The sequence below is a fragment of the Panthera uncia genome, chromosome D1 (genome assembly GCF_023721935.1).
Source record: "Panthera uncia isolate 11264 chromosome D1, Puncia_PCG_1.0, whole genome shotgun sequence".
Taxonomy (NCBI): domain Eukaryota; kingdom Metazoa; phylum Chordata; class Mammalia; order Carnivora; family Felidae; genus Panthera; species Panthera uncia.
In genome coordinates, this window is record NC_064808.1 from 105,329,030 (window position 1) to 105,352,227 (window position 23,198).

The 23,198-nt window shown below is 41.1% G+C and overlaps 1 protein-coding gene across 2 annotated transcripts in view; it reads left to right on the forward strand.

The window, feature by feature from the left end:
• CWF19L2 (CWF19 like cell cycle control factor 2) overlaps positions 1–23,198 on the forward strand; it is a 176,065-nt gene that overhangs the window by 138,911 nt on the left and 13,956 nt on the right. The window contains exons 15-18 of one of the 2 annotated variants that reach the window (XM_049621379.1): positions 4,556–4,711; positions 6,786–6,866; positions 12,165–12,266; positions 15,860–16,546. In XM_049621379.1, the coding sequence (XP_049477336.1) occupies positions 4,556–4,711; positions 6,786–6,866; positions 12,165–12,266; positions 15,860–16,003 (483 nt within the window). In that variant the 3' untranslated portion in view covers positions 16,004–16,546. Of the gene's footprint in view, positions 1–4,555; positions 4,712–6,785; positions 6,867–12,164; positions 12,267–15,859; positions 16,547–23,198 lie in introns of those variants that run through there. The other variant, XM_049621389.1, reaches the window with a different exon arrangement.

Below are 23,198 nucleotides of genomic sequence, written 5' to 3' on the forward strand. Positions count from 1 at the left end.
TTAAACACTGTGTAACATTTCCTGTAATGCCCCCGTTTTCAGACTCCAGGTGTGTCAGGTTTTGCCAGCCCAGCAAACTTACTGTTGACCTTCTACAGAGAATAATGCGACAGCGTTCTGCTGGTGTTGAGGGTATCGGCGTGTTAATTGCTTTTTTCAAAAGACTTCCATCTATGCCATTTGCTTTTTGCTACACCTTCACTCTCCTTCTGTAACCGCTTGGTGCTTACCAGTTCTTGAGCCTTGTGAGGGTTCTTTCTGTAGTGCAGGATGGCTGTCTTCTCTGCTACCCCTGCTGATCCCCTCCCGCCACACCTGCCAGGGATGAGCCAGCTTGCTGATGTTTAAGTCAGTTATTATGGAGTGATCTGATTTCCAGTGAGGCTTCTCTCGTTCTCTTTGTTCCAGTAATTTGGGCTGTTTTAAAAATTACTTTAATGTCATTTCTGAGTGGCTACTCCATGGAGGGCACAGAGTTAAATATATGTATTCTATCTCATAACATTTATCTCTGGATAACTTTACCTTTGGACATGTTCTATTTAGAAAATCTGAATAAATTATAGTATTAATATTATATGATCAACATTACATAGCTTTGATATTTATATTTCCAAGTATAATACTTTAATTTTCATTTCAAAAAGTTTTACTTATATACACCTGAATTGTTATAATGTGACTTGATACAAATTAAGAATTGCAACACTCTAGTATAGCTTACTTAAATATATTGTAAGGAATTTTAGTCTAGATGTGTTAACTAAAATGAGGAATGGCATGTAGGTGAGTAGTCATAGTTTAGAAATGTGGAAAATAGTGATTACCCAATGGGTAGAGTTTTTTCTACTAGAAAAATGGGAATGTTATATAATCCCCATAATATGGGGATCTATATCTCTGTGAAGCATAAAATAGTTTTGGTATGTTATAATAATGAACTAAAAAACTTTCTTCAGTGTTTGGTTGTTGTATAACTTAAAGAATGAGTATTATTTAAATACGTATAGTGTATGTGTTATACTGAGCTTCGGGAAGATCCTTCTTTAGTGGAGCGGGTAACCTCAAATTCTTTCATTAAACTCGTGTTTTTCAAGTACAGTTTTTTAATGCAGAGAGAAGTACTTGAGTGTTTGTGTGTGCCCTGCTTGTATGATGTTTATATTATCATAGGGAACTATTCTTGCATCACTACTAATTTAGTACCTTTAAGTTTGCATTTGTAATTCATGACTCTGTAATTCATGACAGACGTCTTCCTCACTGTCATCCACATAGTATTTAGAACAAGCATCGAAACAGTTAAACCAGGAAAGGGCTGTGGATCAACAGGAAAGCAAGGAAGTTTGTGAGACAATGTTACATTGTCGGTGCTGCTGCTGCTTTATATACATTTTCTCCTTTCTTCAAAGAAGCTTAGTTTTCAAATAGGTAGTTCTACTCCAGCAATGGTTTTCCTTTTTCTAGCCGGTAAGATTATGTTACCACTGCACTAGGTAATGAAATAAGTAACAGTTCATCGAAAATATTCATAATAAATAAAAATTCACAAACGGTAGCAGTTAACAACATAGAGACAGTCTAAAAAACTATCTTATAAAACCAGCTTTGTATATTTTTCCCATTTTGTTTTCTAAGTGTTTTGTGCAAGTGTGTTTGTTTTCTAAGTGCTTACTAGGCCTGCGAAGGTAACTTTTGGGAAAAACAACAGGGTAGAGGCGGGAATGGATGAACGGTTGTCACTTCCTGGCTCGTGAGCCATGTCAGTCTTAGCACCGATGTCTGTGAATCGTCCATCGAATTGTGGTCACTGCTGTTGCAAACAGAACCGAACTCACAGTGCTCAAGACAGGAAAAGTTAATCTCTTATGTCACGGTCCAGTGTGGGTTGGGCAGTTCCCAAGGCAGATCGCCCCCAGACATTTAATTGGGTATCCAGGCTCCTTCCATTATCAGGCTCTCCTGTGGTGGGGTCCTCTTTCAGGACCTTGGATGGAAGAAAATGAATACAAGAAGGCACACTGCCCCTTCACTGTTTCAAGGGACACATAAGTCACTTGTCACAAGTGACACCTATCATTTCTAGATACATTCCATTGCCCAGAATTAAATATGTCCCCACCTAAGTCCCAGAGAGGCTGGGAAATCTAGTCTTCTTGTTTGCCCAGGAAGAGGAAAATGAAGCAGTTTAGTGAACATGGCTTTTCTTGGGAAGGTTTGTTGTCTGCAGAAATCAGATTGGGGCCATGGCAAGTATAAAATTTGAATGACCACTTTCACCATGTAGATACCTATACCAGTATTTTATATTTTATGATTTTTTACCATAATTTAACCTCAATTGTGTGTGCACTGTTAATTTGGTTTTATGAAGTGTAGTACAAGATTCAGAGGATTTTTAAAGGGGAAGCAATCCTATATAGTCATCTCTAATGATTTAGCTAACAAGTCACCTGACAATGAGATTATTAGACTATTAGCCAAGACTTTGACAACAAATTGAGTCTTTAAAAGAGGCTTTGCTGAACTTCTCTACAGCTCTGGTCAGAAATGAAAAGCAAATCCTGTGTCTGTTGCTTACTAGGTATCTTTGTAGTTTATCTCAATGTATAATTATTTGATTTCCTTTTTTCCTACTTGTTCTTGTTTTATGAAATGAGTACAAAACGGAAGCGTGACAAGGCATTACTGACAAGTGATCATCGGAGGCCTGGTGGAGTCCCAGGACCCCCACCCCCCAGGCAGCAGCAATAAGTAGCTTCTCCCCTTTTGGGGTGTCCGTGGAGGCTGAGTGGGGAAGCTGAACAGCTGTCTGCACGTGGCAGTCGCTAGGCAGTGTCTGAGCCACAACCTGGCTGAATCTCCAGGGAGTTAGGCTGAGCTAAAGCCAGGAACCTCAAAAGGTGATGTGATTCCACCTGTACGACATGCTTGAAATGGTAGGATTAAAGAAATGGAGAACACAGTGGCGGTTTTGCCCATGTGATGAGAGAGAGTGTGGCTGGGAGCGTTGGGATTGCTCTGTGCCTTCACCGTGTCCCTGTTAATATCCTGGTTGTGATGCTGTACTGTGGTTTTGTAAGATGCTACCGTCGGGGGAAACTGGGGTAGAGGTGTATGGGATCTCTCCATTTTCTACATGTGATCTATAGTCCTAATTGAACAATTTAATTAAGATATTTGAAAGTTATAAATTAGCTGACAAATCTAGATTAAAAAATGTTTCAAAAATAAATTTAATAAGGTGGGGGGGGGGCACGCCTGGGTGGCTCAGTCAGTTAAGTGTCTGAATCTTGGTTTTGGCTCACGTCACGATGTCACGGTTCATGAGATCGAGCCCCGTGTTGGCCTCTGTGCTAACAGTGGGGAGCCTGCTTGGGATTCTTTCTCTACCTCTCTACCTCTTGTGCGCTCTCTGTCTCTCTCTCAAAAATAAATAAACTTTAAAAAAAATAAAAAAAAATCTTTCTTCCTCCTACTTAGACAAATATACTAACACTTAATAAAGATAGAATAAATATATGACACTCTACAAGGCCAAGTTTGAATTTCGAATTCTTAGACACCTTGGTGGTGTGGGGAGAGTCAGCTTCTGGCTACAGCCTTCAGCCTGGTCCCCTTTCATCTAAGCCCTGACATCATCCTGTACCACAGGGGATGTCCTGTGCATACCTGTGAGCGTCTGGACGGCGTGTCTGTGCTCCAGGACTCAGGGTATGAAATAATAAATATGTAAATAAGTAGAAAATAATAAAAAGTAGGGATTTTATAATAACGCTGAGTTCTTTGGGAAAAGGAAACACTCTTACTGTTCCACCATAGTATATTTGACTTTGATACACTTGGTGGGACATGATTGTATGTGAAAATAGGGGATGCTTGAGTATACAAGGTCCAAGTGCAGGGTCAGCAGACGTGTGTGGGAGCCAGTGGATGAAGATGCTGTGAGCCTAGGGAGATACTGGGAAGTGGGTTCCACACCCACCTTCCAGGAGGTACCTTCTGTGTTTTGTGGTTATTTTCCTCTGATTTTACTCCTTGAGTTTGATTTTATCTCTTCCTTGTCTTATTGTAGTCTTTTGGAACATTTCCAATATATGCACAAAACTCAGCAGAGTAAGTTTCAGTTTAAAAAGAAAAGTTGGTTAGGGGCGCCTGGGTGGCTCAGTCGCTTGGGCTGACTGACTTCGGCTCAGGTCATGATCTCACGGTTCGTGGGTTCGAGCCCCGCATCGGGCTCTGTGCTGACAGCTCAGAGCCTGGAGCCTGCTTCGGATTCTGTCTCCCTCTCTCTGCACCTCCCCTGCTCGTGCTCTGTCTCTCTCTGACTCTCAAAAAATAAATAAATGTTAATAAAAAAAAAAAAGAAAAGTTGCTTAAATATGTGAAATGATATAGTAGATTTAGAAAGTAAAGTAATGGTAAGGTAACAGTACGGAATCTAAACATTGTTGACCATTTATTTTTTATTTTAAAGGGATTTAGTGTACCTTTTATTGTTTTCCATATTTTGTCTGTAAGTGTTTTAGTTACCTCATCATTTTATTTTCTTTAGATGTTTAGGAAATCATTGGTAAAGATGTTTGAAGATAAAGGGTTGGACTGCATCTTTTTAGAAACTAACATGAGCATGAAGAAGCAGTACCATATGGTTTATGAGTGCATTCCTCTCCCGAAGGAAGTGGGCGACATGGCTCCCATCTACTTTAAGGTATTCTGGATACTTTTGCGTGCATCCTGTTTCACAACAGTGCTGTTTTATGAATACGGTTATCTTTTTTCTTGTATTTTTTGTCCTTATATACTAATATCAAACTTTATATAAAGAAATGCAGTAAAGCACACAAAAAAATTCTTTGTAAATTTCTGTAGAGAGAAATTTGGGATTTTGACCTTTAAAAAGCATGCTTATTTGAGAGTGCCTGGGTGGCTCAGTCGGTTGAGTGTCCAACTTCAGCTCAGGTCGTGGTCGCACAGCTTGTGAGTTTGAGACCCGCATCAGGCACTGTGCAGACAGCTTGGAGCCTGGAGCCTGCTTTGGATTCTCTGTTTCCCTCTCTCTTTCCCCCTCCCCTGCTCACACTCTGTCTCTCTCTCTCAAAAATAAATAAACATTGAAAAAAAAAAGCATGCTTATTTGTAAGTATGAATATACTGTTGAATGGCAGTTTATGATTTCTATTTTAATTTTTCAGTTCTGAAATGAAAAATCAGGGTTTTACCTTGAAGTCCTTTGTGGTCAAAATTATAGTCGTAATTCTAGAAAACTCACTGAAATTCACAAGAGCTGGAGAGAATTACATACAAATAGTCCATGTTACAATTGCTGAGACAAGTTACTGTTCTTTTAGTATTTAATACCTCATGATGCTATTTGTAAGAAGAAACTAGTATCTAACCTTGACATACGTTTTTGGACATAATTACTAGAGTTTTTAATCAGTTAAGTGTCATTATAATATTCAGGCAGCTTTTATAAGATAGCATGGTTTTGAGGCTGACCTGAATACATTATAATTTATAGGCTAATATAAATGCATGTGTAGAAACGTATATGAAATAGTAACATGTAAAGTGAAAAATGGAGGCAGTGTTTTATGAAGTGATGCACGGAGACTTTCCCGTGCAACATTTAGACGATACAGGATGGGAGAGTTTATTCGTGGACTGGACATCCCAGTACAAAGGATGGTGAGACTTGCTGAGGTTAATGAGGTGGTGAAAATACGCTTTCTCTCTACAGATTTCTAAAAACAATTTGATTATCTGATTTTAAGAAATATACTAGTAAAGTAGGAGAAAGAGCCAACTTGCCAGTTGTGTGTTAAGCAAAATCAGTTGGGAAAGAGATTATTATACTTTTCTTCATTTTTTTTTTTCTTTCTTTTTTTTGTATCTCCCCAGTAGAGTCTTAGGTGATTGTGACCACAGGCATTGAGGTAATAGGACATGTAAGCAGCCACTGTTGGTTATGTTGGGTGACAGAAATGTCATCACTTAGAACGGTGTGTCACTTTTCTACCCTAAACCTTTTATTTGATTTGCCTTCAGTTTTATACTGAATGTGCTACGTCATAGTATCAGCCCCAGTGCCCCATATGCCTTTTAAATATGGACCAGCAGTGTATCTGATGCTTTTAAACTGTGCTTATTTGAATGCTAATTTTATGTTTAAAATTTGCTTCATTAATGATGACAACTGTACAAAAATGAGAGTACTTGATACTCATCATCCTGGTTTTTCTATTAAATATTTCTTTACCATGTAGACTGGTTCTGTTGCTTAGGCTCGGAGGTCTTACAATGCCGCATCTATGCATTTTTCCCCTTCATTTTTACTTCTTTTTTATAGGGCCAAATAGTTCAAGTACTTGGTTGTCAGAAATTACTCTTTTGCGGAAAGGGCAGTAAAACTAAACAAATTTATTTGAGTAGGTTTCTATGAATGGGATAAGGAAGTTGTGAACTTTTATGTTCACAAACTTTTCGTTTAAATTAAATTGCTTAGGCTTATTAAGGATTGTATTTGTGGTGTAAAGTTGGGCTGAAGTTAGTACAAGAATTAAGAATGAGTAAATAATATTTCCTTTTTCCTAAAGATAGGACTTTAAAGAAAATTAAGGTCCAATTTTAAATAACGAATTAAAGCCTTAACCCATTTTAAATAATGAACCACCTACCATGTATACTCTATCTGTGATTAATTCACTGTTACTTTATTTTTAAACAGTCTCTTTGTGTTTGCTTATAAACTATTTTTTCATTAATAAATGGCTATTTCTTAGAAAGCCATAATGGAATCTGATGAAGAATGGTCTATGAACAAGAAATTGATCGATCTCTCTTCGAAAGACATCAGAAAGTCTGTAAGTATCTTTTTCTTGCCCTTGGTATAAGAAATGATCCTGATGTTTAGGGATCATTAATTGTCACATCTTACTTAAGAAAGAGACCATTTGGGGCGCCTGGGTGGCTCAGTCGTTTAAGCGTCTGACTTCGGCTCAGATCATGATCTCACGGCCTGTGAGTTCTGTGCTGACAGCTCAGAGCCTGGAGCTTCTTTAGATTCTGTGTCTTTCTGTCTCTCTCTCTGCCCCTCCCCCGCTCACACTGTGTCTCTCAAAAATAAATAAACATCAAAAAAAAAATTAAAAAAAAAAAAAAGAAAGAAAGAGACCATTTGACTGAGTGACTCAAGGTGAAGTAAGTAATTCTATGAATAAGAAATTCTTTTCATTCTACTTGGTCTAGCAAATGCTCCTTTGTTCAGATGCTTATGTGAATATTTATTCCCGACCTTCTGGCCTTGTGCCTTCCTCACCTTCTGGAGCAGTGCCTTCCTCACCTTCTGGCGCTGTGCCATTGTGGTGCCTACAGTTGGCTGTGACCACATCAGACTCTGCTGTAGGAGCTCCTGTAATGGTCTTCTCAGCCTCTGTGGAAGTAAGGAGAGGGGCCCTCTCGTTACTCAAATTATAACGAGGATAACATTTTCCTAGAGGCTCTATTTGATTTTGGAGTTCTTCCCCCCCCCCCCCCCCCATATAAAGATTACCTGTTACAATCTTTAAAACAGTGGCTAAGTTAGATTATGGGTTCATTTTTCTTTAGGGGAGTTTCCCAACCGAGCTTCACAGCTTAGTCGATCCACAGACTCACTCTTAGACACGTTACACAAGTTGAGTACCGTCACAAGGACCTCTCTCTTTTCTAGACGTCTAAATGAACTGGAATAGAGATATACTAGAACTGTGGATTCCTTTTTGGTTTTCTGTTCAAAACACACTTTACTGTACAGCGTTCAGTGAGTGAGAGCTGTTTACCAGGCACTCTTCTGTGTGCATTGCACGTGCTGGAACAGAACAGGGATGTGGACTCTGGGGGCGGGGCAGGCACTTCGGCCTGTGTGCTAGGTCATCCCTCTGCCCTCGTGTGTAGATAACGTTATTCGAGTGCAGCTACACCAGTTTGTTAGGTGCTGCTTTTGGAAGCTTTCGTGCAGCAAGGGCAGAGTGGAGAGTTGCAGCAGAGACTATGTAATCTTCAAAGCCCAGAACATTTTATTTAAATTCAGACTCTTATGTTTTCTTAAGTTTGCTCACCCTTGTTCTAATAGATGACACTAGGCTATTTTCTTCCATATATTCTTTTTGGAAAGCCAGACTCCTGATACAGGTGACTGGTAAGATATCTCATTGCATTTATTATGTCCTACTCAAGAGATTGAAATTTCATTGCCTTACTGAAGATAGGTTTAACACAAAGGTAAAACATTGTCTATAGTCTTCTTTTCTCCCCTTGCTGGCGAATTCGACCAGACAGTATATTAACTCCCCCCTTAACAAATGTCCTTTTCATTTCTGTCTTCTCTGAGCCTATAGTAAAACGTATGTAGGGGGCAGCTGAGGGGTTCATTCAGTTGAGTGTCTGACTCTTGGTTTTGCCCCAGGTCATGTTTCCAAGGTCATGGGATCAAGCCACGTGTTGGGCTCTGCACTGAATGTGGAGCCTGTTTGGAATTCTCTCTCTCTCTCTCTCTCTCTCTCTCTCTCTCTCTCTCTCCGCTTCTTTCTCTCTGCCCCTCTCCCCTGCTTACATGCTCCCTCTGTCTCTAAAAAAGAAAAAAAGGATACCTAGCATACACATCTATTATGCCTGAGTTTTTCACTTCTCATAATCTCCATTGCCATTAAATATTCTTTTTTTTCTTTTTTTTCCCTACATTTCTTTATTTTTTGAGAGACATAGACAGAGCACAAGTTGGGGAGGGGCAGAGAGTGAAGGAGACACAGAATCCGAAGCAGGTTCCAGGCTCCGAGCTGTTAGCACAGAGCCTGATGCGGGGCCCGAACTCACAAACTGTGAGATCGTGACCTGAGCCGAAGTCAGACGCTTAACCGACTGAGCCACCCAGGTGCCCTGCCATTAAATATTCTTTTATAACATGATTTTAATGGCATTTGAAAGTATTTCTAAGTAGAAGTTCTTAAAGATACGTATTATTCTCTATTTGCTATCCTGCGTATGCAGTTTTCTTCCTGGTGAACCATCTAGTACCTATTTTAAGTTTGTTTTTTAAAACGTGTTCCGTACTTGAGTCAAATGCCTAGGGAATTTTAATATTTTAACTAATATGGAAAATCCGAAACAGATACAGACCTTTGTAGGAACAGTAGTTGTATATTCTACTTGGAAGCATTGCCGAGATCCCAAGAGTTGCCTTTCTAAGTCATCACATAGTATCTGAGAGTCACAGCAGACAGGGAGTGGGCCAGATGACATCTCTGGTCCCTTTTAGCTTTAGGATTCGATAATTATGTGGATGGAATTGTGAAGAGAACTTGAGTATTAGGAATAATTCTAAAGGAGGTCACTTTTTAGGTTAATAAGCTTTTCAGTGGCTTTTTAAAAATGATAAAAGTGTTTCTGAGCACAAAGTGAACAATCTTGACTTATTTTAATGTTATTTCTATTCTGGAAGAACTTCATTATACTTATTTTTAAAACTCTGTGTCCTTGGTAGTTTCATAAAGTGTTTTACCTGCTTTGTGGGGTGGGGTGATTTTTTTATTCAAGTAAATTCTTGGCTTCTGGTAATTTATTCTGATTCTTTGTTGATTTATGTTTTTCTGCTGTGAGTATGAGCTTCTCTTTTTGTGCCCCCTTGCTCCCTTTCTGGGCCCTGATTTCTCTGTAGTTGTGTGAAGTTCGTGGCAATACACAGGGAAACACATCTCTCTGTGTGCTCAGTGCAGAGCACTTGTGTGTTATCAACTAACTTGTCAACAACACTGCTCGGTTTTCACAAGGCTGTGACATTGAGATTTCATGTGAATTCTTTCTCAACTTCTAATGTGATGATTGTAAGTTTAATTTTGTGATAGCTATAATTAAAAAACATCTAGCACATTTAGGGATTTTTAAGACTGAGGAAAGTCCATGTCAAGGAAAATTTGGGTTCACCCAGAGACCTTCAAGCTGAAGGACAATTAGAGCAAGTCAGGAGTAATACCTGGAAATATTGAAAGGGGCAGATTCAAATATTACTGTTTTGTTGTTGTTGTTGATGTTGTTGTTGTTGTTTACCATCAATAAAATGTTTTGCCATAGTTCTGTCAGTGTCTTTCAAGAGCGATACCAGAGGTCGTTCCCTCTGTCTGGCCGAGGCAGGAAAAGCAGAGTGGTAAGTGTGCACGCGCTTTGATACTAGAGCCTTCATGGCGCCTGCTGACGAGCCACCGTCCTGATGAGACAGCCGGTTGTCCCCAGGAGCCACAGGGAGAGGACAGACAAGCTCGTGGCAGCCCCCGCTCCTTGCAGAGCAGTGGTGTGTTTACTGTGCTGTCTCGGCACTTACGTCCTGAGTTGTTGAGTCAGTCACTTGGCATGGATGTTCGCTTCCTACCGGCGACGGAAGGACACAGATTTATTTTGTAGTCCTGGAGGTCACAAATACGAAATCTGCTGCACTGGACTCAGATCAAGGTCTTAGCAGGTGTGCGTTCCTTCTGGACGCTCTAGGGAAGAATCCGTTCCCTTCCCTTTTCTAGAAGCCTCTCGGGATTCCTTCCTTCATCTTCAGTTCCAGCGGTGTGGGATCTTCCAGTTTTTCTCTGATGCTGACTCTCCTGACTCTTACTTTTAAGTATCCTTGTGATTGTATTGGGCCCACGAGGATAACCCAGGATATCTCCTCATTTGAATATCCATAAACTAATTGCATGTGTGAAGTCCCTCTGCCGTATAAGGTAGTATATTCATGGCAAATAGAGGATTAGCATATATTTCAAGGGCCATTTTCCTGCCAGGTACAATATGTTACAGACAAAGGGCATGGCCCCCATCCTTACAGATTGCTTCCTCAAGTTCCCTCTCCCTTGAAGTGCTGTCTGGTAGTCAGCGTAGTTCCATAACTTTGTTTTGGCCATTCCCATTCATGCCTCACGTACAACGCTCTGTGTCACCTACCAAAAATATTCTTAGGGAGTCCTCTATCCTTTTTGCTTTGACCACCATGTTTGCACAAAGCCCTGTAATATTTGAATGACCTTCTCTGTGTGAGGCATCGGGCTTACCCTGGGTGCGCAACTTCTAGTTCATCCTCGCAGCAAACCTCTCAGTTCTTCATATTTCTCAGGAGACCCCGAGGTGGTAAATGACTGGCAGAAGGTTCAGAGCTTTGATTAGAGGCCTTCTCAGTCTCTTGACTTTATTTTTTCCTGACTGTCTAGGTCGTGTATTTGTTTATCCTATTCTGAAAATGTGAAAGTAAGAAAAATAAATAAAGCCACAAAACAGTAACCTGTTTTCCCTGCATTTGATGTTATATACTATTATATAGTGTGTGTGTATATGTATGTATATATATATATATATATATATATATATAAAATACATACATATTATATATATATATTTGATGTTATATTCTACTATTTGATGTTATATACTATTTTATAAACTGATTTTTTTACAACATTAACTACTTATAGTGAAATAGGCATGTGGGATTCAGGGCCAGAATGAGCATGTGCGTGCGTGCGCGTTTGCACGTTTGTGCGTTTGCGTGTGTGTGTGTGTGTGTGTGTGTGTGTGTGTGTGTGTGTCTGTCTGTGTGTGTGTAGAAAGGAGAGAGGAAAAGATCATAGTTAGTCCTGGAGATACTTTGAAATGAGGTTGGTTAACTAAATATTGTTATACCCACCTCACCAGTTAAGAAGAAATTATGATTGGGTTTAATTTATTTTTGATAAATAAATGGTAATAAAAATATTATGAGCAAAGCTCTAAGTATATGGTTAGGCCTCTCTTCCTGTTCTGTTTTGTGAGGGAAATATAGGAATGATACCCTTATTCTCTGTGTAGTTTAAAGAAAATTATTCTGTTATCTATATAAAAACACTACCTTTTCTTGCTGTTTTCCTCAAAGACAGGAAAAGAATTGGTTTTGATTATAGCTAAAGAGCTATCTGGCTGAAAGGCTACCAGATGAAATGTTTGACTCTGAAAGTTACGTCACTACGTATTCTTGAATTGGAAATTTATCATATGCTCTTGCTGTGAAGGGTTGCCTAACTTCCCTCATATCCTAGAGCAGGAGAAGGGATTGCACAGAACTTGCCAATTCCAGGCTGTACTCATGTGTGATTTATCTGTTTATTTAGGTACCCAGGGGCTTACCTTACTTCTCTGTAGATTTTGGCCTCCAAGGAGGGTTTGCCCACATCATTGAAGATCAACATAAATTCCCTCATTACTTTGGGAAGGTAAGCTCACAAGTTTAATAAAATTCCAGAGTGTTGTAGCAGTTTGGTAATAACACTTTTCTTTCAAAGGGAAATCAAAACTTGGGGCACAATATAGAGTGAAGTTGGTGAGTGCTCTTCTACCCAGTTTTAGAGAGAGAACCTCAAAGCTGCCAATAAAAATACCTCAGACTGTTGCTAACAGTCAGGAATGTCCCTTTGGAACCCACCATTTTGTGACATCGTCGAGAGTGAGGGTAGCCGTTTTCCTGTGGAGGCAGCCGGCCTCGTGCCACAAGGGTGACACTCTAGACACCCACAGTGAGTTTGCTCGAGGTGACTCCGCTTTGTGGAGGCTGTCCTTCCTTTCATCTCAACGATGGGGGAGCCGGGCTGCAGACAGGTTATGTGACCCGGTCACGCGCTTCTAAGGGACAGAACTGGTCCATGCACCTCTCATTCCTGGTTGAACCTGAGAACGGATGACCTCATGTCTGCACTTACGACGAAGCACCATGTGGTCCGAGAAGAGTATATGACTGAGTCATTTCACACGGTTTCTGGGCACATGTCTGCATGGCGATCGTAGATCGCCATTCGTTTCACTGCTGGGGGTGCAGCCACAAAGTAGGGTCCACTGCGTATCTGGGAAGTAGGTGAGGTAGTGTCAGGCGCTAGAACGAAACTAACGTGGCCGCTGCAACAGTCAAAAGAAGTCTGGGCAGTAGTAGTTCTAGAAGTGGCCTTTGAATCGAGTCTGGCTCAGGCTTTCCTGCTCATACTGTCCTCTGACTAGAGGAGCCCTCGTGAACTCTGCCCTGGGGCCCCTGTCTCCCTCCTCACTCTCATCTCCCCTGTATGGCCGTCCTCTACAGCGAGTAGGCTCGCGTCAGGAGGAATCTCGACCCCAGAGGTTCGGATTCAGAACTGTTTATTCTGTTGCCTTTAAAATGTTAGAGGCCCCAAGTCACATGCATTTTTGAACTGTTGAGATATAGTACAGAAACGTGTTTGAGAAATTTTCAAAATGTTTTTTCACAGAGTTAATTAGAAAGAAATTTGTTTTCATTGCTCTGAAAACCCCTGTTGTTTTAATCAGTAGAACTCTATAACTGAAGACTCTCAGACTCTGGATTCCTTCCTTCCTTCCTTCCTTCCTTCCTTCCTTCCTTCCTTCCAGCCTGATTTTTTTGAAAACAAAGTAAAATACCGATTTTTTTTTTAATTTTGTAAATTTAATTGGGAGATTGCAGTCCTGAACAAATATGTTTATATGATACTGTTTAAAAAGAAAGCTTCCTTAGCATGGCATCGCTGATCCGTTTCCCCCCAGATTTGCTTCTCAAGAAGCTGCCTGTGAGCCCAAGAACTCCCTTCAGCCTGCTGCCTAAGCGAGTGTTCAGAGAGCAGGAGGGGGATGGTCTCTTTCCATTCACAGCTGCTTCTGTTACCAAGACTCAGTGGTACCTGTATGGTACCCATAAGACAAAACTTGGTATTTTACAGAGACAGTGTTAGGCCAGTTCATAAACTAGGCTTGCTTAAACTACATTGCTTACTTGGGCTGATGCCAAGAAAATCCTCGCATTAAATCTAAATTTAGTCTTGATGTTTTCTAAAATTACTCTCTTTGTTGGGCCCTTTATTTCTGTTTCTCAGTGAAGGAGCTTACACTAAGCCTTTTCTGATATATCCAATAACTAGAATCTTCTTTTTTTTTGAGTCTCCATGTAGTCTGCAATGGCATTTACCTTATTCTGCTCTTTAAGACAGTTCTTTGTGTAGTTGGTCATTCTTCTGGTCCTACCACAGGCCCACATTCTGTTAGTTCTCTGAAGACAGGTAGATGTATGTTAGTTATCTTTGTATCCCCAACGACATTTGGTACTTGCTTGTACACAGTATGTCCCCTTGGTAAAAATGTTAAGAGCGTGTCCAGGATCTCACCACACAGCCCTGTGGAAGTAGACTGAACATGCAGAGTTTGACCCTCAGCCCAGTGTTGTCCTATGTTGCCATACTGCCCTCCCGTAAGCATTGCACGTTTCCCCCGTATCCTTGTGTATGTGGATACTCACAGGCATAAATTGCATTACTTTCTGTAGCTAACAGCACAGGAAGAGAATCATGAGGGAAGTAATATAGGATAATGAAAGCAGTCAAATCAAAATCCATTTCTTACAGGAGTTTGGAATGTGACTCTTAAAAGAAGGTGGTTTATAATTTTTAATTCTTTGTTTATTTGGATTATTAGTATTAAAATATGATTCTAGGGATGCCTGGGTGGCTCAGTCGGTTGAGTGTCCAACTTCGCTCAGGTCATGATCTCAAGGTCTGTGAGTTCGAGCCCCACGTCGGGCTCTGTGCTGACAGCTCAGAGCCTGGAGCCTGCTTCGGATTCTGTGTCTCCCTCCCTCTCTGCCCCTCCCCTGCTCATGCTCTGTCTCTCTCTCTCTGTCAAAAATAAATAAAACATTAAAAATAAAATAAAATAAAATAAAATAAAATATTCTATTTCCTGAATAAAGATCTCCAGCTAATAGAAGAAAATGGCTTATAAATATAAGGGGTAGTAGAGAGAATGTTGGCCTGAGATTCAACTGCAGTCTGACACCAGAGTTAATAACTGTTGCATGTTGGCTAACTTTTTCTCCATACTGGTTACCAGAACAGCTCATGAGGACCAAATTAATTAAATGTCACGCTCCCTTCCTCCCCTTTGCACCCTCTCTGGTAGATGTGCTAACAAGCAACAAAACGGACAAAGAACATGACAAGAGACAAAACTAGCACTGCTAGAATTCTAGGGCTTGCATAGTTAGAACTAACTGAAAACAAGATTTTTTTCCCCAAGTTTTCATTTAAAGTCCAGCTTGTTAACATACACGTGCAATAATAGTTTTAGGTGTAGAGTTTAGTGATTGACCATTTACATACAGCACCCTGTGCTCATCACAGCAAGTGCCCTCCTTAATCCCCATCACCTGTTTCTCCCATCCCTCACCTACCTCTCCGCTGTAACCATCAGTGTGATCTCTGTGGTTAAGAATCTGTTTCTTGGTTTGCCTCTCTTTCCCCCCCCCCCCCATGCTCATTTGTTTTGTTTCTTAAATCCCACATATGAATGAAATTGTAGCCATTTGTCTTTCTCTGCCTGACTTACTTCACTTAGCATTATACTCTCTAGCTCTATCTACATCGTTGCAAATGGCAAGATTTCATTCTTTTTGATGGCCAGCTAATATTCACATGTTCTTTATCCATTCATCAGCCAGTGGACACTTGGGGTCTTTCCATAATTGGCTATTGTAGATAGCGCTGCCGTAAACATTGGGATACATGTACCCTTCGAATCTGTATTTTTGTATCCTTTGGGTAAATACCTAGTAGTGTAATTGTTGGGTCATAGGGTAGTTCTGTTTTTAACTTTTTGAGGAACCTCCATACTGGAAAGTAAGATTTTTTAACTTGAAACTAATATGTGTGTAGAATTTGAGTATCATCTTGGAGAACTACTGACTTTTATACCTAGTATAAATATAAATAGAAATAGTTTCATTCTGTTTTCAGCATTTATACATATATGTGTCTGTATTTCTCTCATTCTTTAAAAGGAAATCATTGGTGGGATGTTGGATATAGAACCCAGGCTGTGGAGGAAAGGGATCCGGGAAAGCTTTGAGGATCAGAGGAAGAAGGCACTGCAGTTCGCTCAGTGGTGGAAACCATTCGACTTCACCAAAAGTAAAAAATGTTGAGTCAAGCCTTTCAGTTTTTAAATGTCTTCTTCAGATTCCTTTCAGTTTTATTTCTATTCTGTCTCAACAACTGACCCTCAGGCCACAGGGAGAGAAAGTCCTGCTCTGGGTCTCGGATGCCTGTGCATCACCGGATTGTTTCCTTTCCTACCTTGTCCTGCGCCCTTCCCTGTTGTCATTGGGGAGCAGGACCGGATACGGGGTGACCCTGCGTTCCCGCTCTGTCCCTGCGTCTTTGTGTTCCGACCCGTACAGTTAAGATGTGGAAGGACTTTCCTGAAGGACTGCTGAGGAGGGACAGCAGATCACCGGTTCAGAGGGAGGTGGGACTGCTTCAAGGTGGTGAACACTGTTGACCAGCTTCTCGTGAATATTTTAAACTGAGTTGGCATATTCAGTAATAATTGCAACTTCTCTTTGTAGCCTTTTATAGAAGAGCTCTTCATTTTCTACCAGTAGCAGATATATCACTGCTATTCTTTTTATTAAAGGAAGAAGAATGTTCGAGAATAATAAATTAAATAAAGCATCACATGTTCATGATTTGTTGGTTTCTATTTCTGGATTAAAAAAATTTTTTTTATGTTTGTTTTTGAGAGAGAGAGACAGAGCCTGAGCGGAGGAGGGACATAGAGAGAGGGAGACACAGAATCCAAAGCAGGCTCCAGGCTCTGAGGTGTCAGCACAGAGCCCGACGCGGGGCTCGAACTCACGAACTGGGAGATCATGACCTGAGCTGAAGTCGGATGCTCAACCGACTGAGCCACCCAGGCGCCCCTTAATTCTGGATTTTTAGATAGTGTCTTTGAATTTGCGGGATGTTGAAAGTAATTGTTCCAGATGACACAATTTACAGCTGTTTGGGTTTTGAAAGTTGAAAAATTTAGCCAAATTGTCATTTTGGGTTTGTAGTATTACAAAATCTTAAGTAATTAGAGTGTTCTGAATGTCTAGAGCACGTTCCGTGGCTCGGCACTTGATCGAAGCTTCATTTTTCTTTGTTCTTACACTTGGTATCAAGGGGTTTTGAAACCATATATTTAAAAAATATGACCATGGGGTAAGAGTGCTCCTATTTTTTTAATATGGGAGATGTTTTTGGTGTAACCCCTTCTCAAAGATCCTTGACATTTTGTCATGAAATGTTGAATACATAGAATCAGTGTGATGCATACTCTGGAGAAACTCCTAACTCTACACAGTTATTTTTTAATATCGGTGTCTCATTATTTCTTTAGTATGGCACAAAATGTTTATATTCTACCTGTAGTTTTTAAATTTCGCATATGAGTTGAAGTTTAGTGGTTTCATTTTCTCAGGATTTGCAAATTGAATTTAAGTATAATTATCAGATACTTGATAGTATCTGATTTTTTTTTAACTGCTATTTTCAAACTCGTTAAGCTGTATTGCAGAGACACAGAGGAATCTATGACATTTATGTAATCAGTGAGGTAACAGTTCGTGGGGAATTTTGGTTTTGTGCTAGTAGAGTGCAAAAATAAAAAGTACTTCCCCTGCTTTAAATTATTTTACAGTCTGGCGGACAAGGAGACGTGCGTCGATGATATAGCACGGTGTAAGTTCTAACGCGAGGTATGTGTCAGGTGTATCCGAGCGCCATGCTGAAGGACTCTTCACACCTCCTCTGTCTGTCTGGGAGGGTGACTTTGCTGCTTGTTTTACCGAGATTGTAGAACCGCAGAGACGAGATTTTCCACCGCACCTCCCAGTAGTCCTCCATGTGCACCCATGGGCTCTGCGTGCCCTCTTGCTAACTACAGATAAATTATTTTGTTGTTCTTCTCTGGGGCTCATCCACGCCATTATGTCCTGGATCTCACCCCCCTCACCTACTCAGTTGGCCCTACTCTCTCCCTATTACTAGGATTTTCCTCTCTCGGTAAGAGTGAGTTCCTATTAGCATATGAAAACATCTTGTAACGGTCCACCACAGACCCCCCCATCATATCCCCTGTAGCCATTTTCCTTCTCTGCTTGACAGCAAAGCTCGTTTAAATAATATTTGTGTCCTCTCCTTCCCTCCTCCTCCTGTTCTCAGTATGCTTAAACGCCCCCCCCCACCCCCTTCTACTAAAACTGCTTGTGTCAAGGTCCTCCGTGAACCTGCCGCATCGGTAAATCACGTAATTACTGCCCATGTTCCTCTTGCTCGCCTGTCGGCGTCACTGACAGACTCGAGACACTTTCTCTGCTTCCAGAGTGCAGTTTCTTATTTCTCCTCCTTCACTGCTGGCTCCGTCCTCCCAGCCTCCTTTGCTGGTTCCTCTCCAGCCAGTCACGTGTTGAAATGCCCATCCTCACTTCTTATCTGTTCTCTGTTACATGCTGTCTCTCAAGGTGATGTCATACTTAAAATGGTCCTATGGACCACCTTTAGGTTGGCTCATTTATTCAACAAATATTTGAGTGTTTTCCTTGTGCGGGTTACTGTTCTGAGTGCAGGGAATACACTATGAATAAAACAAAAATGCCTCCTTTGAGGAGTTCATATTGTATCAAGGAAGACAAACGTAGTAAATAAATTATCCAGAAAATGTCAGAGGTGGTAAGTGCTATGGAAAAAGGAAAAGTAGAACAGGACAAGGAAGACGCCTCTCAAATTTATGCCTTCATCCTGGACCTCTTCAGCGAACTCCAGAAACAAATACCAAGGTGACATCTCTACTGTATCTCATCTGTGAGATGGGCATCCCACCTGAACTGATTTCCTTCTCGTTCCAGGTATTTATAACAACCATTTCATTACACCATGTGGTTGTATAGATGAGGACTTTGGTTAGGGCTCAGCTGGATGATTTGCGTCTGTTTCCTGATGTCTGGGGCCTCAGCTGGAGTGACTCAAGCGTCTGGAGATGACTGGGGCCACACGTGTAGGGCCTCCGTTCTTCACATGGGCCATGTGTGCGTGGAGCTGGAATAGTCGAAATAGTCTTTCACTCACATGTCTGGTGCCTGGGACAGCTTGGGGACAGACTGATGACACTCTCTTCTCGTATGGCAGTTTCAGTGTAGTTGGGCTTTACCATATGACTTCTGACTTCTGTTCCAAAAGATGCTTCCGAGAGAGAAGAGGTGGAAGGTGCCACTCTCTTAGTTAGGGCCTGGGACCGGAAATCAGCACCGCGTCATTTTGCTGTGTTTTGTCTGTCAAAGTTGTCGCAGAACCCACCGTCATTCCAAAAGAGCGGTCATAAGTCTACCTCTTGCTGAGAGTAGTGTCAAATCGTTGGTGGCCCCCCTTCATCCACCACAGTCTGCCCTCCGGCCACCAATTTACACTCTCCCACATTAAAAATACATTCAAATCCTCCCAAGGAAGCCTTATCCCAGGAATGCACTAGGCCTGGGCTCGAGATTCAGGATCCCATCTACCCAGGCTCAGATACACGAGGCCCTTCAGATGCTTCAATCTGAAGATGCGTGAGTTTAAGAGACAAATTATCTGCAACCCAAACACACAATAGTGAGAAAAGCACACAATAACTTCAGTATAGGCACCTTCACTGAAAAAGATGGAAAATTCGAGACACATTGCCATCACTGTTGACTAGTTCTAACATCAGGTCGAGTGTATGTTGCCAGTTTCTTGATTAGGACTGCAGTCCTGCTTCTTGGAGGTGATTCTGTGGGGCTTTGTGCTCTGCCCTGCATACTCTTAGTTCATCCCTGAATCAGCCTTTTTTTCCCCCCATAAATAGCTGAAGACTCATGTTTCCACCTGAGACCAACGAGCCACGTTATCTTCTAGCCTCAAACGACCAAAGAATTGACAACATACATGTAGTGATGGTTTTTAAGACATGGGTATCAAGCAAGAAAGTATAATGATCCCTAAGTGACGGGAAACAAGTAAAATAAGCTTTGTGATGGCCCTGCCCTCTTGCTCTGAGACTGTCCTCATCTCATGGTGCCAGGTGTGGGACCCCAGTCAGAGCTTATAGAACAGGCTGAGTTAAGGACATAGACTTAGGAATCTTGGGGGCCCAGAGCCACGGGGCGGGTTAGGAGGGAATTACGTGCAGGTGCGGAGGCTACCTGGGGTCTCGCAAAGGTTGACCTACCCGAGAGGTTAGAGGTCACACTTCCCACTAGCTTGAATGGAGGGTGTCAAGACTGGGAAGTGCGAGTACCCACAATGGTGGTGAGTAGTGTGGAGTGATGAAATCTCAAGACTTAGCCCTCATCTAACCTTGACAAACAAATCTTTCATGCAAGAGGCAAAAGGATCAAGCTGTTTCCAAGTAACTTCACTGTGTCCCAGAACAAAGCTCGACAACACATAGGAATAAAACTATATCCAGTAGTCACAACATAAAAAGTGTCTGGAGTACCAAAAAGTACAAGATGGTAACTACATGGGTAAATATATAAGATTTTTCTTATTTATTACGTTTATTTAAAAGATACTTTATTGTTAAAGCAAGAACAATTAGTATGAGGTTTATAACGTAAAAACTAAATGACGATAATATAATGAAGGTGGGATGGGGACAAATGGAAGTATACTATTATAAGGTCGCCATACTCTGCTTGAAGTGGGGTGGTAGGACTTGAGCACAGACTGTGATAAAGATGGAGAATTCTGGGGCACCTGGGTGGCTCAGTAGGCTCAGGTAATGGTCTCACCGCTCGTCAGTTCAAGCCCCGCATCTGGCTCTGTGCTGACAGCTCAGAACCTGGAGCCTACTTTGGATTCTGTGTCTTCCTCTCTCTCTGCCCAACCCCGCTTGTGCGCACGCTCTCTCTCTCTCTCTCAAAAATAAATGTTAAAAACAATTTTAAGATGTAGAATTCTGAGCTGTAAAGCAGGCCTTACGATTAAAAAAAAAGCAAATAGAGATTTATAGCACTAATCCAATAAAGAAGATAAAGTGGAGCATGAAATAATACTCAATCTAAATGAAGGCAGAAAGAGGAAACACTACAGGTGGTACAGATAGAAAATGAGCAGCAAGATGATGGATTTAAGCCAAAACATTCTATCAGTAATACTCATTTTTTATAGCTGCTTGGCAGTTGAAAGCAGCACACGTTATTTCTCGGCTTCTGTGGGCCTGGAATTCAGGTACAGCTTGACTCATCCTGTCGCTGAGCTGGGGAAAGACCCATTTCCCCGCCCACTTGGTTCCTGGCACGGCTCACCTCCTTGCTGGCGGCCCCGTGTCCCTTCCCACATGAGCTTCCCCAACACAGCCCCTTCGTTCCCTCACCACCGGCGAGGAAGAGGGAGATGGTGACAAGGTGACCACTGACATCTTACACGACACAGTAACGTCATCACACAAAATTACACACACCCCTTGCCTTAGGGTATCATTGGAAGCACATCACAGGTCCTGCCCGCACGCAGGGGTAGGATCACACCAGGACGTGAGCCCAAAGCAGGATCGGAACACCCGGGAGAATGTGCCACTTCACATCTGAAGAGACTTAAACTGAATTCGTACATTTCTCCCATCTTCTTCTTCTTTGTCTTGCATTTTACTAATGTGTCTATCATAATCCGCAGAATGCATTCTTTTGCTTTAAACACCCACTTCTAAAGTATTTTTAATGAGAAAAAGAGCTTTTTATATTTGTTCAAATATTTGCTGTTTTTTGTACTCTGCATGCCTTTGAGTTGATTCACATTCGCATTTAGTGTCCCCTGAGTCAATGTGCATGTAAAGTCAGTTTGAGGTTTTTTTCAGGCTTGCCTTTTCTGTTTCCTGAGGTTTCTGAATTGTTGATCGATTCTGTAGTGATTTTTGTTTTCTTTTCCCCCCTTGCTTGCTCATGTTTTTATATCCAAGTGATCTCCCTAGTTCTATTTTTTTTTTAATTTTTTTTTTTAATGTTTATTTATTTTTGAGACAGAGAGAGACAGAGTGTGAACAGGGGAGGGGCAGAGAGAGAGGGAGACACAGAATCTGAAACAGGCTCCAAGCTCTGAGCTGTCAGCACAGAGCCTGACGCGGGGCTCGAACTCACAGACCGTGAGATCATGACCTGAGCCGAAGTCGGACGCTTAACCGACTGAGCCACCCAGGCGCCCCTATTTTTTTTTTTTTTTTTTTAATCATCTTGTTTTTGAGCTCTGGACATGAGATTTTCATCAGGCTTCTCAAGACGCAGTTTATAGAAATGTCTTTCTTTTGTGGTTGATCTTTCTTCTAACTGGGTTCTTTTTAGTTTGCGTGTTTTGTTGGAACTCATTTATACATTTATTCTTTTACTATTGTTTTGCCAGGGTGTGTATACAGAGTTGCCACAGTGTTTCTTTTCATCAGCTCATGCTTGGAGGTCTGTGCTTCATGATGATGGTTACAGTGTTATTTGGTACATAAATATTCATCAGCGTAATTTATTTTTTATTGTGAATTGTGGCTTTCAGCATTAAACAGGGAGCAGCCCTAGGCTCCTGAATCACCTCTTGTAGGAATATTGCCAACCCATTAGTAACACCTGGTTTGGATTTTATAAGAGCAATGAATAGACTCTACCTTTTAGAGTCATTAGAAATTTTAAATTTTTGTTGAAGCAGCCTGAGCTACTATAGAAATTGGCACTTTGAAAATTGGGAGCTTCTAAACAAAAGCCTTTAAGATATGTGGCATTGGTTCAAGTGCAGCCTTCTATTTTTAGCACCCAGTTTCCTTGTGTGTGGATAGTCCTTATAATATGGAAGTAAGTGTAGGGAACTCTGGTTCTGATGTGTTTGTATTCTCTGAACATGAATTGTTACTCATAAGGTGTGTAGAGATCACATGATGTCAGTTCGTCCATTTATTTGGTGTCACTCTCTTGAATAATCAGTTCCGACTTGTCCACTGGGTTGCCAGTTGTGACAGCTACTTAGTGCTCATTAAAGGAACTCGGTAAAATAAATATTATCATTAAGATGTCAGCCGTGAAAACAATTTTTTACGTGTTAATATAGTGTTAGGTTTTAAAAGGGAACGCTAAGCAGTGTGTGAAAAACCATTTAAATGGGTGTCAAAAGGGAGAACTTTCTCCAAATGGAATTATGAGTGTCCTTTTAAGAACCTTTAAAGATATAGACACATGATGTAAAGAGAGAAATGAAAAATTCGAGTCCCATCACCTCAGTGTTAGCCAGATAACGCTTAAGTCTTTAGGCTGCTGCTCTAGATGATGTAGGATTTTGCTGGAACGTGTTTTGGTTTACAGA